The sequence below is a fragment of the Simochromis diagramma genome, unplaced genomic scaffold (genome assembly GCF_900408965.1).
Source record: "Simochromis diagramma unplaced genomic scaffold, fSimDia1.1 OVJJ01000438.1, whole genome shotgun sequence".
Classification (NCBI taxonomy): domain Eukaryota; kingdom Metazoa; phylum Chordata; class Actinopteri; order Cichliformes; family Cichlidae; genus Simochromis; species Simochromis diagramma.
Window position 1 is genome coordinate 483,501 of NW_024387263.1, and position 19,331 is coordinate 502,831.

Here is a 19,331-nt window from a genome sequence, read left to right on the forward strand (position 1 = left end):
CAGCACAGAAGCTCAGAGATATAAGGATAGATAGATGGAGTCGTTGGAACAGTTTGAAAACTTGAGTTTGTGGAAAAAACTTTGCACAACACCCTCGACAAAGTCTTGGCTTCTGATTTTGACGATTTCTCCTCCTATATCAGCGCTTATGTGGCAATATTGTCTGAGTGTTCACACCTATCATTCAGGAGAATACTGCAGCGGCTTGTGCTATTACATGTTTTACTGGATATTTTACTGCAGTCAACCCCCCCAGAAATCTAAAAATGAAACTACATCTATGGTCTGAAGCCTTTTCTGAAGGACACACACACACACACACACACACACACACACACACACACACACACACACACACACACACAAACTGTACATTTAAGCATTTTGAACAGGCTCAAGAGCTCCTGTGTTGCAGAAAGTCAGAGTTTGAGTGTGAGAAGTGTTTGTTTCCTGATCCTGTAGCTGCTATGTTAAGCTAACCCTAGCTTATGTGCTAATGTTGTCCATGTCTAAGCCCTCTGTGAACCCACATCACTGTTAGTTTTTCTTTTTATAAGGACTTTGTGAGGTGCTGGGATTGATTTGTTTCCTAACATATGTTTAATGAATCAGTCAGTTTAAAGACCAATTACCATAATTGTAGTTTTTCTTCAGAAGAGATCACACGTTTTTTTTTTTTATTAAAAGTAATTGAGAGCAGTGACACATTAATTTGTTATTCACGTTGTAATTTAGCTTAACAAATACAAACATTTCTTTGCAGTATTCAGCGTTGTAGTACTGTGGGTTAAGCAGGTGCTGATTCTTTATTCTTTCTGAGACAGTAAAGGAGGTGAAAAGACTGATCAAGTGATTGACACAGCCTTACTGTGTTCACAGGTGCAGCTCCGAAGCCACTCATTCATGTCCTGAACATCACCAAGGATGAGGTGCTGCTGAAGTGTGAGGTCAGAGGTGCTTTTCCAAAGCCTAAAGTAGAGTGGAGGGACGGGGATGGAAACATCCTTCCTGCTGAGGAGCCACAGGTTTCACACACAGGAGAGCGCTATGACATCACCCTCCTCACCACGGTGACCAGGACAATCATCAGCCCCTTCCTCTGTGTAGCCACACAGGAGGAGATCAGCCATGAGACTGAGCATGAGCTCTACGTCGCTTTCTGTGGTAAGATTTGTTTTTTGGCATTTTGTAGAACAAATACCTGTAGTTGTTGTTTCTGACAGAACGCTTGGAAGAACCTCCTTTCTAAGTAACTTGTAGGTTTGTCTACGTGGGAGAACTTTTACTGAACCACAGCAAATATTTATTTGATGCTCCTTTTTTAACATCAGAGTTGATAAGGGCTTTGTTTTGACCCTTTTGGAATTTTAAATATTGTGTGACTCTGTTAAATTAAAACTTTAATGTGCTTATTCCTCAAATATTGAATTATTTGCTGTGTGGGATTAAAAAGGAAAAACACACACATGACTGCATTTACCTAGAACTGCCGAGGACGCCATTGTTACCCCATAGAAATTAATGCTCGGTTGCCTAGCAACATTATTGTTTACAGACATTGAAGGCTTCTATAATGTGAGCCAGAGTTCTCTATATGATATTGATAAATAAACATATATGGGACTGTAGTTAAATAAAAGATGAATAATTACTGTCAAGCTGAGGATGAGATTTGAGCAGAACCAGAGCAGGAACGCTGGGACTGAATGTGCGAGGAACGGGTGGCTTGGTGGCTTTGCAGAGCATGCAGCTGAACTGAACAGAGTCCAGAGTGTGGAGAACTAATCTGAGCTAATAAAGAGTGAAATCAAGAGCAGAAAACAGATTTTCAGGCCTGAGCTGAGGAGGTGAAGCTGCAGACTTAGACTTGTTTGTCAAACCTTAACCAGTGCAGGGGCCTCCCTACACCCTGGACTGCGTTGTGTGATCTTGTGATTGATTGGGCTGCACTGTAGAGAGACCAGTCGGACACAGCTATTCAATTTGTGGCTCGGACCGCCGCACCATTTATTTAGACACTGGGGCATAAACCACTCCAACTCTGCTACTGCTGGCCCTTGCAAAGGAATCGCAGTAAACACTGAACCAAGATGGCGGCCACACGAACAAGAAACTTACAATTGCGATGTCGTAGTTGTAAGTGAATTATTAAAAACTAATTCAACTAAAACTTCAAGCTAATTTTAAAGCTGTGCTTTTCCTCCATATTTGCTACGACATTCAGTGGAATCTATGTGAATTTTATTTTTGATTCGTACATCATTACATGAAAGTCATGAATTGATTTTGAATGTCATTGGAATACCAACCAGAATTCTTGTTCCTCCAGACCAGCTCTATGGCCATTTGAGACACAGATTACATCAGTAATTTACAACTCCACAACTTTTTTTAGTGCAAAAAATACCCCATCAATTAAACAAGCAGCTGTTTTTTAAGTACATTAAAGTTATATAAAAATGTAACAGTGCAAATGCAAATTCCTTGCTGACAGTTTAACCAAAAGGCGTTTCCAGTGGAAACTCAGCATAACCATGTATAATATCCACAAAACTTAAAAAGAGTTTATACACACACAATACGGTAACATTATGTTGAAGCACAGTATGTATCACTCCGCGAGGCTCCGCCTACGATAGCTGTAATACTCCGACAATCCATCAAGCGGCGCGACTTCGTAGCTTAGCAAAGTCGTACTAAAAAATTTTGACAGATTTTTGAGCGCCATGTAGCACATCAAATCGTTTCGGTAATATCGGTAATAACGACGGCCCGCTAGCATGCTCTACCAAAAATAGTGCTTTGTTGTGTATCTGACGGACGACAGCTAAACCAGTTCCACACCACTGAAGTTGCAGCATTTTTACAAACCAGTTCTGGTTCATCTGTTTCATTCAACGATCCGCTTTCGCCCTTCTCATTCTCCGTCGCTGCCATGCTTTTTCCACCATGTGCGTATGAAAACAGGCACTGCGTATGCGCATTTTACCCATATTCTATCGCGATATTTCATTTTCTTATCATTGCCCAACATTACACCGGTATTACAGTGAACGGTATGATTTGTCCCAGTCCTATCATGGGGCGTAGATGATCACAAGAAAGGGATGAAACTAAACAGGAGGAGCTTGTTAATGATCTGAAGGTAGCTGGAACCACAGTCACCAACAACACCACTGGTAACACACTAGACTGCAATGGACTGAAATCTTGCAACTACAGGACTGTCTTAAGTTTGCCACTGAAAATATAAGTGAGTCAGAGAAGGCTCGGGCGAAAGTGCTGAGGTGTGATAAAACCAAAATCTAGCTTTTCTGCCGTGTTTGGAGGAAGAGAAATGCTGAGAATGGCTGAAAGAACACCATCCCCACAGTCAGACACAGAGGTGAACACATTCATCTTTGGGGGCTTTTTTTTTTTGTTTGTTTTTTTGTTTTGTTTTTTGCGAAGGGTACAGGATGACTTCACCAAGGGGCCAGTAGAGGGGACCAGGTACCCCAAACCTCTCTTCTTCAGCAAGAACATCGAAGATGAGTAGTAGATGGATGACAATGTCCCAAAACGTATCACCAAGACAACAAAAGAGTAGCTAAAGAAAAGGAAAATTAAGATTGTGGAGTGACCTGGCCAGTCTTCAGACATCAATTCTTTAGATAATCTGAGGAGGGAGCTCAAGCATGGAGATGCTACGTGAAAGTGAAGAAACCTGAAGGATTTAGAGTTTTTGTAAAAAGCAGCGGGCCAAAATACCTCCTGAGATGTGTGCAAACGTGACGACAAACCATGAGAAATGTCTTATTATTGTGCTTGCTAGCAAAGGTTTCTCCACCATGTAGTAAGTCATGTGTTGCAGGGGGTCAATAAAATGAAACAACCATAAAGTTTAGACGCTGTTTATTTCTGAGCAAACTTACAAACTCAACAGGGGATTTACCTCACATGCTGTACATGCTGTGACATTGCATAAGCTCATTGAAAATATGCTGTGTTTCAGTGCTAAGTCTAAGCTAAAGGCAGGTTCACAAAATATTAGTGTGCAACAGATTGATCAAAAGATCAATTTGTCAGATGAGAATCTCCACAGTGTTTGGTTGTGTTCATTGGATTTAAAGTTTCAAAGCTTTTAGGAGCGTTTCTTTTGAGGTTTATTCAATTAATTATATGATTTAAATACATTCTCTGCATCACACAAGGTTTTTGTGATGTCTTTCAGAAAACCTGTTTAAAGGCACACGTGGACAATTTATCACTGGATTGGCTGTATGGTTCATTGGAATGCTAAGTTTTGCTTTAGTTCTGCCTGTGCTTGTGGCTACAAAGACTATCTCAATACACTCTAACAGAGGTAAGTTGAAGTAATTATTTAATAATATGCTGTGTAAAGCGACCAATATGTTAAATATATTAATGAATTGTAACATTAATATTGTATTATCAATTGTATTATTACGAGAGCAATCCCAAAAGTAAGGTCTCCTATTGTTTTAGAAATACAAACAACCATTTATTTTCCATAATATTTACATAATTTGAAGGGTTGACGAATTATTTATTTTTCTACATAATCACCATTTCAGTCAATGCATTTTTGTAGACGCTGTGGCAGTTTTAGAATGCCCATGTCATACCAGCTCGCTGTCATGTCCTTCATGAAGCTTTGAACCTAACCTTTCACCTCTTCGTCAGAGCAGAATCGCCTTCCGGGCAAATGTTCTTGGGGAATTTGGGGAGCAGGTGGTTGTTACTGGGTGACAAGTCCGGGCTATAGGGTGGGTGATGAGGTTCCAACCAAAGTTTTGCAGGACAGCGACGGCTTGACAGGCAACTTGTGGACAAGCGTTGTCATGGAAAATGCTTACACCCTTGCTTAACATTCCTCTTCTCCGGTTCTGTATTGCCCTTCTGAGTTGTTTTCAGTATTTCACAGTACCTGTCAGCATCTATTCTGGTCCCAGCAGGCAGAAAGTCGATCAACAATACCCCCTTTCGGTCCCAAAACACAGTTGCCATGACTTTATCAGCGGACTGTGTTTGTTTGAATTTTCACGGCTTGGGCGAAGAGGTATGCCGCCACTTGCATGATTGTTGTATGGTCTCAGGTGCAAAGTGGAACCCCTGATTTTGTCACCAATGACAATCGAGTCCAAGAAGATGTCCTTTTCATTTGCATAGCGGCGAAGAAATTCACGGGAAGAATCAACTCATTGCCATGGTCTTCTGTCAGCCTTCGTGGTACCCGTGTTGCACACACCTTCCGATATTGCAACTTGTCTGTTAAAATCCTGTGGATGGTGCTTTGGGAAACCTCAAGAACTAAAATGCAGTGAGCATCCAGAGTAATCCGCCGATCTTTTCCTCAACCTTCATGACTCTTGGGGAATTGATGGTCTCCCACTCCTTTGTACTGAAATTCATGCCAAACAACCGGCTGTAACCTCTCCACACCACCACAGCAAACTGGAAGCTGGTTCCACAGAAGAGGGGCCTGAAAACTGAAGGCTCTGCCTCCCATTCTACTTTTAAATACTCTAGGAACAACAAGTAGGCCTGCAGTGTGAGAGTGAAGTGCTCTAATAGGGTGATATGGTACTACAAGGTCATTAAGATAAGATGGGGCCTGATTATTTAAGACCTTGTATGTGAGGAGCAGGATTTTGAATTCAATTCTGGATTTAACAGGAAGTCAAAACAGGAGAAATCTGCTCTCTCTTTCTAGTCCCTGTCAGGACTCTTGCTGCAGCATTTTGGATTAACTGAAGACTTTTCAGTGAGTTTTTAGGACTTCCTGATAATAATGAATTACAGTAGTCCAGCCTGGAAGTAATAAATGGTTTTTCAGGGTCACTCTGAGACAGGATATTTCTAACTTTAGAGATGTTGCACAAATGGAAGAAAGCAGTCTTACATATTTGTTTAATATGTGCGTTGAAGGACATGTCCTGGTCAAAAATGACTCCAAGGTTCCTCACAGTGTTACTGGAGGCCAAGGTAATGCCATCCAGAGGAAGAATCTGGTTAGATACCATATTTTTAAGATTTTCAGGGCCGAGTACAATAACCTCAGTTTGATCTGAATTAAGAAGCAGAAAGTTAGCGGCCATCCAGGTCTTTATGTCTTTAAGACATTCCTGCAGTTTAACTAATTGGTGTGTGTTATCTGGCTTCATGGACAGATAGAGCTGGGTGTCATCTGCATAGCAGTGAAAATGTATGCTATGTCTTCTAATGATGCTGCCTAAGGGAAGCATGTATAATGTAAACAGAATTGGTCCTAGCACTGAACCCTGTGGAACTCCATAATTAACCTCAGTGTGTGAAGAGGACTCTCCATTTACATGCACAAACTGGAGTCTATTAGATAGATATGATACACACCACTGCAGTGCAGTACCTGTAATACCTACAGCATGTTCTAATCGCTCTAATAGGATATTATGGTCGACAGTATCGAATGCTGCACTAAGGTCTAGCAGGACAAGCACAGAGATGAGTCCACTGTCAGAGGCCATAAGAAGATCATTTGTAACCTTCACTAAAGCTGTTTCTGTGCTGTGATGAACTCTGAAACCTGACTGAAACTCTTCAAATAAACCATTCCTCTGCAGATGATCTGTTAGCTGTTTGACAACTACTCTTTCAAGGATGTTTGATATGAAAGGAAGGTTGGAGATTGGCCTATAATTAGCTAAAGCCAGCTTGAAGGCCTGTGGTACATAGCTGATTATTAGAGATAGGTGGATCATATTTAGGGTAGAAGAATTAATTAATGGCAGGACTTCTTTGAGCAGTTTTGTAGGAATGGGGTCTAAAAGACACGTTGATGGCTTGGAGGAAGTAATTATTGAAGTTAACTCAGAAAGATCAATTGGAGAAAAAGAGTCTAACTTAACATCAATGGTACTAAGAGTAGCTGTAGATAATATTACATCTGTGGGATGATTACTGGTAATTTCTTCTCTAATGATAAAATTTTTATTTGTGAAGAAGTTCATGAAGTCATTACTAGTTAACGTTAAAGGGATGGTTGGCTCAACAGAGCTCTGACTTTTTGTCAGCCTGGCTACAGTGCTGAAGAGAAACCTGGGGTTGTTCTTATTTTCTTCAATCAGTGATGAATAGTAAGATGTTCTGGCTATGCGGAGGGCTTTCTTATAAAGCAGCAAACTATTTCTCCAGGCTAAATGATGATCCTCTAAATTTGTGACACGCCATTTCCTCTCCAGCTTACGAGTCATCTGCTTTAGGGTACGTGTTTGAGAATTATACCACGGAGTCAGGTACTTCTGATTAGAGACCTTAGTTTTCACAGGAGCTACAGTATCCAGAGTCGTACGTAGTGAGGAGGTGAAATTATTAACAAGATAATCGACCTCTGTTGGGGTAGCGTTCAGATAGCTGCTCTGCTCTATGTTGGTACAGGGCATTGAAGATGATAACAATGGGTGGATTATATTCTTAAACTTAGTTACAGCGCTTTCAGAAAGACATCTACTGTGATAAAGTCTACTCTCCACCGCTGTGTAATCAATTATTGTAAATGTAAATGTTATCAGGAAATGATCAGACAGGAGAGGGTTTTCAGGAAACACTGTTAAATGTTCAGTTTCTATGCCATATGTTAAAACAAGATCTAGAGTGTGATTAAAGTGGTGGGTGGGTTCTTTTACATTTTGAGAGAAGCCAATTGAGTCTAATAACAGATTAAATGCCATGTTGAGGCTGTCATTTTTAGCATCTACATGGATGTTAAAATCACCACAATAATTATTTTATCTGAGCTCAGAACTAAATCAGATAAAAAGTCTGAGAAATCAGAGAGAAACTCTGTGTAAGGCCCAGGTGGACGATAGATGATAACAAGTAAGACTGGTTTCTGAGTTTTACAGCTGAGGTGGACGAGGCTAAGCATCAGGCTTTCAAATGAATTAAAAGTCTGTCTTGGTCTTTGGTTGATTAATAGGCTGGTGTGAAAAATTGCTGCCACACCGCAACCTCTGGATAGTCATATTTTGGGGGGTTTAATAAATTTGTCCATATTTCTAGAAATGAGAGCTGCTCCATCCAAAGTAGGATGGATGCCGTCTCTCCTAACAAGACCAGGTTTCCTCCAGAAGGTTTGCCAGTTATCTATGAAGCCCACATCGTTTCTGGGACACCACTCAGACAGCCAGCAATTTAAGCAGAACATGCGGCTAAACATGTCACTCCTGGTCTGCTTCCCAGCAAAGCTGTGCATGCTTATTTGGGAGTGGAGGAAGCACCAACTACAACAATGTGGCCAACAGCTGTACAGTTTCTCTATGTCACCAATTTTTTCGAGATCTTACTTTTGGGATTGTCCTTGTATGTGGTTTTTAAAGTATTCTAATCTGATTTTAGAGTGATGCTTTCTGCTCATTTTGTATTTATTCTGCTTCAGTTACTTTTTAATTTTATAGGTTTAGCTGCAGGTTTTTCTTTGATTCCTGGCAAATAAATCGCTGACCCACTTAAACCCGGATATAGACTTTGAGTCAGTTTCTGTCTGTGTGTGTTGAATTAGAATGAGATTAAAATGTTTTTGGAATAGCAAATAATTTCTGTAAGATTTCTAAAAGTTAACTTCATGAAAATGTGTTTTCAGGCTGCCTTAGGAATGCAAACAGTTCCTCAGAGGAGACAACAGCACCAGGTTCTGAAGCGGGCCCAGAAGAATTACAAGTTCTAAGGAACGGTTCAGCAGTTTGATCCCCAGCTACTTCACACTGTTCATGGGCAAACTACTGAAACACAGATTCTCCGTGTGTATGTGCCAGTTAGTTAGAAAGCACTGTGTACAAAGATGAAGGTGCACATAAAAGTTATCTGTGTGTGTGTGAGAATGGGTTCAACAATTAATAACACCATTAATTTAAAAAAGAGTGGGTGGATTAGCTTGTTACATTGATTCAAGTAAAACCCCTAAAACAATCTGATGAAACTGTCTTAGATCAAATGTCCAGCACAGTTCACCCTCTGAAGTCTAACCTGCTGCTGGCATCAGAATTGTTTTTAAATATCTGTAATCCTTGAAGCATTGTGTTATGCTATGCTTTTGGAGAACTGCAAAGGGAACACTAATAATGTTGACTAAGGTTTGATTTAGGCTTCTGTGAGAAATCGTGGCTCAAGAGTTGGGTGTTCGTCTTGTAATCGGAAGGTTGCCTTTTCGAGCCCCGGCTCGGACAGTCTCGGTCGTTGTGACACTTCACCTACCGCCTACTGGTGTTGGCCAGAGGGACAGATGGCGCGATATGGCAGCCTCGCCTTTGTCTGTCTGCTCCAGGGCAGCTGTGGCTAAACTGTGGTTTGCCTTCACCAGTGTGTAAATGTGAGAGTGAATGAATAGTGGAATTATAAAGCGCTTTGAGGGCATAATGCAATCCATTATTATTATTATAAGTCTTTGTCATTGTCAGCATTTATGCATATATAATTACCGTGTGTTCATGTCCCGGTGTTTGTATGTGGTGCTTTGTGCATTCCCTCGCATCCGTTCTGGGTGGCTGTGCTTCCATCGAAGCACTTGTTTGTTGTTTTGCTTGTTGTTTTAGTTTATTGTGTTTGGTGGTTATCCTGGATGGGGGTACGCTTGAGGGTTCGGTACCCTTGAATTTGCGTTTAAAGTTGCCTCGAGCCCGGTACACCACTGAAGACTAGACAGGTAAAGTTTTATTGTTTTTGTAGCATTTCAGGCTGGGAGTTGCACATAGTAAACAAGTGGCACCAAACTCGGCGAGAGGTTTGAGACAATTTGTTAATTATGGTCTGTAGCTGAGGCGGATGGGTCATTTTTAAGTTGGCATAATGTGTGTTGATGGATGCTAATGAGATCCTCGTGTGCTGAGTGTTTTGTGCTGTGACCTTTAGTGTTGTGGGGAATATGGCTACTGTGGTTGGATCACTTGTGAGTGGTGTTGGCCAGGTGCTGAGCCACCCTTGATGTGATCATTGTGTGGCCATAGCTCTCCATTTTGTGGTTGGTCACTAGTATGCTTGCTTTACTTGCTTCTGTTAGCTTTTACTTTTATTCCAGGTTTGTGGGTCAAGGACCTGAAGGCTTCAGAGGGGTTTTAATAAATTTAGGGGTCCTAGAGGAACCCTTTTAAGGGAGGTGTTACGTCCCTCTGCAGCCTCTGATCTGCTCAGTGTGGTCAGCTGGTGCTAATTGGCCACACCTAGTCAGGTGTGGACAAAAGCATACCTGAGGCAAGCTTCCTGAAGAGCTCACTAGTCTTTGCCTTGGTGGTACCAGCTATTTTAGCCAACTTGCTATGCCATTTTAAGATAAAACCTCTTCTGACTAACACTCTGGTATTCATCTCCTTTTTTATGTTGTGACTTTTGAGCCGGGTCGTAACACAGCCTCCTAGAGTTTGAAGATATTTGTGAGGCTTTATACTAAGTCTATGATTTTTATTCCTTACTTTGACAGGATACTGATTGTTGCTCTCTGGCTGAACATTACAAAAGTTGCACTGAAAAAGTAGCTGTTGGAATTCAAAGTGCTGAACAGGCCAATCACAATCACAGCAAAAGGGATGTGATTGGCCTGTTAATGAGTTGAGTGAAGTTTGATGTATCTGACTGTTTTTGTTTCGCTTAATACGTCTTATAATCCAGTTCTCCTTATGGTCCCAAAAATACGGTAATTACATGCTATTTTTATAGAGTCGTACTGTTTAAATGTAAGAATGTTTGTGGGTTTTGTTTACATTGCACTTGTATTGAGCTACTCACTTTTTCTTGTGCTTCTGCTCATAACATTGTGTGTGTCTGTCATGTAAATTACGCCATGTAAATAATTGTTGTACAGTAAATATTTTTAAAGGCGCTGTTCAGCCAGTCGGCTTCTATGACTTTTCAGAATGAAAGTGTTTTCTGCTTGGAAATATGTCAGTTTGTTTTTCAAGTGTATAAGGCTACGTCCACACGTACACGGGTATTTTTGAAAACGGAGATTTTCCGTTTTCGTTTTAAAAAATAATCCCGTCCACACGTAAAGGCAGAAATGAAGGAAAACGCTGCTAAGAACATGTCAAAGCAGCAGGTGGCGCTAGATTCCTAACCATGTAGATGTTGTTGGCCAACAGAAGTCTAGAAGCCTCGGTGGGAAATAGTAAACAAAGCTGGGGCATAGAAGCAGAACAGAGTCGTATGTGTGGAGGGACAGTAACTGTGTGTGTATGTAAGCATTTAAACACTGCAGAGAGTAGAATTAACAGTATTGTAGAAATTCATTTCACCGAAACAATAACCTGGCGCACAGTGTGACGTCAAAACAGGCGCACACCTTTGACGCTGCGTTTTCTCCGTTTTCCTCGTCCACACGTAAACGCAAAAACTGAGTTTTCGAAAATATCCACCCTGGCCGGCGTTTTTAGAAATCTTCGTTTTCAGTGACCGAAAACGCCGTTTACGTGTGGACGAAAGGTGCAAACGCATAGAAAAATCTGCGTTTTCAAAAATACCCGGGTACGTGTGGATTTAGCCTGAACCTTGATTTCATTCTCAAATTTTATTCTATTTTTTATCTTTTTGATCAGTGTTTGAAAACTATCATAACAGCATCATATCAACATGTAAAAGAATTCATAATGACAGTTTTTGTCATTTTACTGAAAAATGAATTGTTGCTCAGTGCACAGTCGCTCATATATCATTGACATGCAGCCATTACGTTTATCGTGGCTCAAGAGTTGGGAGTTCGCCTTGTAATTGGAAGGTTGCTGGTTCGGTGGGCCCGGTGGCGCCAGTGTCCGGCAGCCAGGGTGGCTGTGGCTACAATGTAGCTGCCATCACCAGTGTGTGAATGTGTGTGTGAATGGGTGGATGACTGGATATGTAAAGCGCTTTGGGGTCCTTAGGGACTAGTGAAGCGCTATATAAATACAGGCCATTTACCATTTATTTTTTAAAATGTTTTTTCTAAACCACATTTCTTGTATATTTTTGAAAATAGAATGTGGATCTTTTGCACCTCTTTCAATAAAGATACTTTTCTAAATAATTGCTCTGTGTTGTACATTTGTTTTGTGCAGAAGTAATGTTTATTAGTGAAACCATATTATCTTCAAATTGCACTGTCCATCATTACATCTGTTTGCTCTCCACCTTCAGCTTCTTGTGGATGCACCTGTAGATGGAGCACTGAGCTGTGATGCTGCGTGAAGCAGCAAAAGTAAAAACAAACAAACAGCACGTTGTACAGCAAAGTGAGGAAATCCTTAGAGGAACATTTTAACTGTTGTTAATCTGCCATCATCACAGAGAGAAACAGAAAAAGTGATGGATGTTAAATTTAATCTCCCGTCACGCTGAACGACCTTTATTACAAACTGCTGGGTAACAACAAAAATAACGTCAACATCAAATGTGGAACATCGCAGAAACAAAAGGACAGACAGGAAAAGGATGACACGATTTAATAGAAAGATTTAAAAAAAGTAACAGTATTATTTTTTTCATTTTAAAAATGACAAAATCAGGCTGATGTGGAGCTGGTTAAGAACTAAAATGAACCATCTTTGGCACAATACTCCCAGCAGTTTGATCAGCTGTAAAGACATCTTCACTGAATTTGGAGTTTAAACTCAAGGAAAAGAAAGACATCTTTAAGTGGTATAAGGCCTCCAGACAGGCCAATAATTTCTTTTATTTTGTTGTGAGAGAAAATAAATGTTTTTTTCTGAAACTGATGTAACTTTGAGGCTAGTTTTGGTTTAGAGTAGCTGCCCATCTTTAATCAGTTCAGTTTAATTAGTAGTTTGTTTGTTGTTTTACCACAAATTAGTGTGAGTCCGTTTTGTGACTGACAGTTGAGATAACAGTAAACACTGGAGGAACTTTCACTGCTGGGGTGGCTGTGGCTCAGGAGGTAGAGCAGGTTGGTGGTTCCTCCCAGTCTGCACGCCAGATATATGAGCAAGATATGAACCCAAGTTGCTCTCCGATGCATCAGCTGGCATCCATCAGTGTAAATGGTAGTTAGTAGGCACTTAGCAGCATAGAAGACAGTGCTTGTGTTGCGTTTGAGAGTAGAAAAGTCCCATAGAAGAATCGGTCCATTTACCATCTAGTTTTTTTGTCTGAATCACTACGATCCATGACCTTACCATACACAGTTAAAGTGCGCCATCCTGTGGTACTTACTCCACACTCCTGCTATAGATGAATCATTCACTTTCAACTCACTGCACAGACAGTTATTTTTTAAAGTATTATAGCGCCAAACCTGGAGGCAGGCAAAATTACAGTTTTTACGTTTTTACTGAACAGTTTTGAATTTTAAAAAAATCTCGTTGAACCTCATACAAAGTGTCCACTTGCTGGCCACTTTATTAGGTACACCTCCTCAACTATGTGTTAATGCAAATTTCAGCCAATTACATTTCATGGAACTCAATGCAGTCAAGCATGTGCATGGTCAAGACAACCTGCTGAATTTCACAGCTAGCATCGGAATAAGGAAGAAAAAATATTTATGCAACTTTCTCTGCTAGGAAGGCAACAAGAAGTAAAATAACCTATTGTTACAACCAAAGTGTGCAGAAGAGCATCTAAGAACTTGAAGAAGCTGGGCCACAGCAGCAGAAGACCAGACTAAGTGCCACTCTGTCAGCTAAGAACAGGAAACTGAGACTGCACACACACACTCACCAAAACTGGACAATAGAAAGCTGCAACAATGTTGCCTGGACTGATGAGTCTCAGTTTCTGCCGTCACATTTGAATACTTATCAATCTCTGACCAATCACAGACACGGACAGGTCTACTGATAGCAGAGCGACTGATTTTACACAGCAAGTAAAACTATGACTTTAGAAAAATATGAAGAGATAAAAAAATAAACAAAATAAATAAATTTCCTAAATATGGCATAAATGAAGGTTTTCCTGTTATTTATATTACAAGTTAAAAGCAGCAGAGTGTGAGCTTTGAGTGCTTTGGTCAGTAAAACTGCAAAAGAGCTGCTGTGTTGGTGATACAGTTTAGCCTGAAGACAGAATTTCAGCTAACAGGAGAAAAGCAGGTCTGAAAATATTCTTTTTTTTTTACTTGATGCTCTTCAGGAAAGTCTTTGGACCCTCCTTCTAGGATTTCACAGTAAGCTGTTGTGATCTCTATAATCTCTGGATCTCGTCCAGCCTGCCCCAGGTTAGGTCTTCAGTGTATGTTGGTGATGTGCACCAGTGAAAAGGGAACCTCCTTCATAACACTGAAAGCCACAGATCGTGCCTCCTAATACAGGTTCATGGTGTCGTTCACGCTGTAGCTTCCAGGCCAGGAACACTGAAACAGCTCAGAGTCAACAGGAGAGAAACGAGTTCAGACCTCGAAGGCTTTAATCTGTAATCTGTGGTTCTTACAGCGAGAGCCGGAGACGTGTGTTCACATGTTTCATGAAACTCTGAGGAAGGACCGGCGCTGAAACATGTCTGCTTTCTTCTTACTGACCTTTTATATTAAACACTTTATGCCTGTAAGTGTGAGCGCTGAAGTTCTCATTCATGAGTTTGCATTTATGTCGTTATGCACTCATTAATAACCTGGATTGTTGAACATGTTGATGTTTTTTATGCAAAGCTTAACAGAACTAACACACACACACACACACACGCTCCTCCCACTGGTGACTGAAGCTTGTTTCCTAAACTCACTCGACCAGAGTATCCGCTGCAGAGCGTCAGTAGCGTGATCGACGCAGCACAGAGGAACGTTTTTACTCCGCGTCATGTTTTCTTCTGTTTTTAAGGCAAAAACTCTGCAGCTTTTATTTTTGTGCCTCTTTCTTCTGACTGTGACTGCAGTAACAACAGGACATGAAAACGGTAAGAACACTAATGCTGAGACAGTAAAGCTCTTCTACTGATTTAACACAGCAGCGAGATGTATCCAAAAATGGTGAATTATCCCTTTAATGTTGGTGTTGATTCGTTTTCCCCACTCATGGTTCACAACTGTCAGTGATGAGGTAAACAACAACTAGATTTAAAGATACAAGTGTTGAGTGTTTCCTCACTGCGGTCCGAGCTGTCCCGTCACAGTGGAGAGAAAGACCGAAATATCTGCTAAACAACAATGAAGGAGACGTAATTACTGCTTCAAACAAATTCAGTTCTCAAATCACCACGATGTTGGTGTGAAAACTTAACAAAGACATTTCTTTCTACTAGATATCACTAAGAATTGGTCTTCTGGTATTAAACACAGAAGAAACCATTGGAAAGATTGCAGGTTAATGATGATGTCGCAGGTCCTGCTCAGCACACTTCAGTTTAACAGCCTTCTACTCTGCAGAGGGAGGAGAGTGACAGCTTATCTTCCAGTGCTGCTCTTTGTTATCGTGATGACAGCAGGAGGAGTTCAGGCACGTCGGCTCGTCACAGCAAGCTCAAACACAGCAGCTGGTCTCTGAGTGGACTCTTCATCCTTTTCAGTCTGTGACATTCTCATTACCATCACTCAGCACTGTGCCAAACCACCTCAGTGTGAGCTGAAGGCTAATGCCACTGGGAGGTCACTAAACCAGAAACCACCTTAAAATTCACCTGAATGCTGAAACATCACCCTCCTTGTGCTGTAGCTTCATGCTGTGTTCACAGGTGCAGCTCCGAAGCCGTTTGTTGGGATCCTGAACATCACGGAGTACAGGGTGCAGCTCAGGTGTGAGGTCAGAGGTGCGTCTCCGAAGCCTAGAGTGGAGTGGAGGGACAGCCATGGGAACATCCTTCCTGCTGAGCAGCCACAGGTGTCACACAGAGACGGCCGCTATGACATCACCCTCCTCACCACGGTGACCAGGACAAACACCAACATCTTCCACTGCGTGGCTACACAGGAGGAGATCGGCCATGTGACTGAAGAAGAGATCCACGTTCCAGGTGAGGCCACAGACTCTGATTTGATTGCTAAAGGTTATGATCAGTGTGTTTAGAAACTATCTTTGTAACAGCAGGCTTCTGTAATGTGTTTCAGATCAGCTGTTCGAGTCCTGCGATGGAGTCGGTGTGATCGTTTCTGTATTTGCTTCTGGATTCTCTGTCGCTGTGTTTGCGTCTCTGTTGCTGTTCTCAGCTTGTATTAAATGTTGTTGATAACAGACAGCAGATACTTTCATCTGTATTTTTTATTCTCTGCTCTTCTGTTCCTCTGGTTTTAAGGCTGATATGTTATTTATACCAACATTGTATTAATGAAAAATAAAGTTGGGTAAGTGAAGACTCAGTGGATAACGTGGATATGGATGTGGATAAGGTTTTAAAACATGCTAAACTGCTTTAAAAGTGTTTAAACATCATGGTTCACATTGAAGCACATTCATGTTTTTATCCCCACTGGATACAAATTGAGGCTCTGCCCTTTATCTGCTCATTATTATGATGAATCCTGATATCAGAGCTGTATTTATAATGGCCAGATGCAGGGTGGTGGACTGATCCCCGGTGGCTAAAACTGGTTTTTGGTATATGAATATCACCTCTCTGATTGGGAGGGAGCCTAACAGATACAGGCTCACTTCACAGCTCAGATTCAGGAACTCTCTGGAGTGAAAGGGTGGGGGAGGGCGTGCTTGTATCACCCTGGTTCGGTGCACGTGAGCTGGGGTTTTCCTACAGGTTACACTGGAGGTCCTGAGTGTCACATATAATTGTACACATGAAAATCAGCTCCGAGTACTTGACCTGCTTGGAGCTCCTGGTGGATGCTTGAAGGTGGTGCAGCTGGAGAGTCTAACTTTTACTACTTCTTGACTTCTTGTGGGTACTGGCAGTGAGAGCTGGGTGTTTTATTGCTGAGCTAACCGCAACTTTTCCATAAAGAACGCCGTGTTTGAGCATAAGGCGGTCGACACAGTCAGTCACGGTTGATGATCAGAGTTTGTAATCAGAACAGTTTCTTCTTACTAAACGCAGCATCCAGCACATGTGATACATGAAACTTTTAATAACTTGTTGCTTGTCAGTAATGGAAGCTGTGATGATGAAGAGGGAACTGCTGCCAGGTCCAGTTTCATTGAACAGCCAAGTTCAAGTAAAGTACTAAAACACTGCCTTCATGTTACATTCGGTTGTAATCCCTGTGTAGATGCTGACAGTTACCTGCATCATTGCTCAGGCCTTTAAAATCAGCTGTGATATTTAAATGAGTCAAATGTTTAATATAGTCGTAAATGAGAGTGTTGGCCTGATCCTCTGAGCTCATTAACAGCTGTTTACTCAGAGAGACGTGGTTCCTCACAGGACAGCCACCACAAACGTGATTATAAAAAATATTATGCATCACTGAACATTAAATATTACACATTATTGCCTGCTAATAGTGAGAATCTAGATGATAAATATAGGAAAGAATTCTGAGAAATAAGCCTCCTACAAAAGGTATCAGGGTGAGGGGTTCAGTCATTCTGGAGTAATCAGTCCTACAGATTGAAAGAAGTCAGTTGAGGTGACATCTGACGAACCCCCCTCCCCCCTCCCCCGCAAAACACCCACACAAACACACACACCCAAACACACACACACACACACCCCTGCATGTTTTGTGGGTGAGGCTGGAGGCCCCGGGGCAGACGCAGTGTTGATTATGTCTCTTGGCTGGCGTGGGAAAGTCTCTGTGTCCTTCCAGAAGAGTCTGTGGGATATTTTGTGATGACATCCAGCAGTGATGGAGGCTGTTTATAATGAAGTGTGATGATATACAATAAATAAAAGCACAGTATTTACCCACAGGAGCTGTGTGAATCCTGAGTGTGTTTTCAACATGCTAACTATGCTAAATCTTTGATCCCTGTTGTGCATGTTTCTCATCTTTAATAATCAAACCTAGAAGTGAAAGGCCAGCCTCTGAAATATGAGAACTGTGTTTAAAACTGTCTGTAATTCTAAAACGGTTCAGACTTAAGCTGCTTAAGTAATGAGGTGGCTCAGCTGCTGCGTCAGCCTCTTATAACTGTCCACATTACAAAAACTTGCAGGGACGACTCTTTGGGCCACGAGTCGCTGCTCGTTTGAACACCTTTGTCAGACAAACAGCAGCAAAGTGAGAAACAGCAGCAGGCCACACAGCTCCACAGCTGTGGATGATTCAGGACACAAAGCACCTGTGGATCTTTTCTCGCCTGCTGAGGTCCTAATTAAACACAGCGTTCAGTGTTACATGTTTTCTGTGGGGTGAGCGGTGTGCACTGCAACAAAAAGAAAATGACGACCACACGACCCTGCTGTGAGAGTCTAATCCTGCTGACTCCACTTCAGGCTGCAGCTGGTCTGACTCAGTGTTCCTGGTCCTGGTTTAAGTGACCGTTCAGGTCTCAACATCTGCAGAGCAGGTAAAGGCTGATGTTAGAGTCCAGCAGCAGGATGAGATCCTTCCTTGGAAGCAGCTGAGTGTTGAGATTATGTTTATGCAAACCAGCTGGAGGTAAAACAGCGTTCAGTTTGAGGGTGACCTTGGGGTCCTTAGGGACTAGTAGAGCGCTATACAAATATAGGCCATTTACCATAAACTGCACATGCTTACAGCCACCACTTCCACTGTGCACTCCTGGTAAATGTGATGCTGTTCTATGAAAGCGTTCGTACGCTTTGACTTCTCGTCCGACCGGCTCAACAGACAAAAGCATAAAAAGAGTCATTGTTTATGTTTCTGCTTCCAGCTGCCTGCCAGCTTCATAACAGGAAATATCAAAGTTATAAAAGGTTTAATGCACTGAGTGCTGTCACACTGAGTGCTGTCACACTGTGATGCGACACACAAACACAACATGTTAACCACGTACTGGATTTGACAATCTGACACTCACTGTTAACTCTTTCATTTTCAGATGAATTTACAGGGACAACAACCCGTGAACCTTTTTGCTGCCTCGATGGCTGTTATGGTTGAAGAGATGATCCTCTCACTAACTGCGAGGTTCGATTTTCCAGCAGCAGTGGAAGTCAATACTGACACTAATGAACTCACTGAAAATCCTCATAAGATGCAAGAGAACAGGACGGGAATCTTTAAGGGTCTCATCGTCGCTTGACTAAAGATTTTCACACATTTTATAAAAAGCCAGAGATTTTTAACACGACATAACGACTACAACCCTGACGTCACAATGATGACACTGAAATAATGAAGATGCTGGTAATAATAATGAAATGGCTAACCCAGAGTCTGGACCTGAAATCAATCGTGAGTCTCGGGGAGATCATCGAGGACAAACCCCGGATACGAACAGGTCTGTAACATCAGGCGCTGGTGTACTGAAGACCTAAAATGCTGCCTGTGTGAGCGAACAGAGGTCACTAAATCTGACCGTGAC

The 19,331-nt window shown here is 41.7% G+C and overlaps 2 protein-coding genes across 5 annotated transcripts in view; both read left to right on the forward strand.

Moving 5' to 3' along the window:
• LOC120715370 (butyrophilin-like protein 1) overlaps positions 1-19,331 on the forward strand; it is a 76,327-nt gene that overhangs the window by 26,401 nt on the left and 30,595 nt on the right. The window contains exon 4 of one of the 2 annotated variants that reach the window (XR_005691612.1): positions 10,394-10,405. Coding sequence is in view for 1 of the 2 variants with exons in the window: in XM_040002327.1 (XP_039858261.1) it covers positions 880-1,164 (285 nt within the window). In the remaining variant the exon portion in view is untranslated. Of the gene's footprint in view, positions 1-879; positions 1,165-10,393; positions 10,406-19,331 lie in introns of those variants that run through there. The other variant, XM_040002327.1, reaches the window with a different exon arrangement.
• On the forward strand, positions 14,702-16,379 carry LOC120715386 (butyrophilin subfamily 2 member A1-like). 3 transcript variants are annotated; one of them, XM_040002379.1, is made up of 4 exons: positions 14,702-14,850; positions 15,320-15,538; positions 15,625-15,903; positions 15,998-16,379. In XM_040002379.1, the coding sequence occupies exons 2-4, from the start codon at positions 15,526-15,528 to the stop codon at positions 16,114-16,116; spliced, it is 411 nt and encodes a 136-aa protein (XP_039858313.1). In that variant the 5' UTR covers positions 14,702-14,850; positions 15,320-15,525; the 3' UTR covers positions 16,117-16,379. The 3 variants fall into 3 exon arrangements, with proteins under 3 accessions (XP_039858313.1, XP_039858312.1, XP_039858311.1); XM_040002378.1 differs by lacking the exon at positions 15,320-15,538 and having other exon boundaries at positions 15,606-15,903; XM_040002377.1 differs by lacking the exon at positions 15,320-15,538.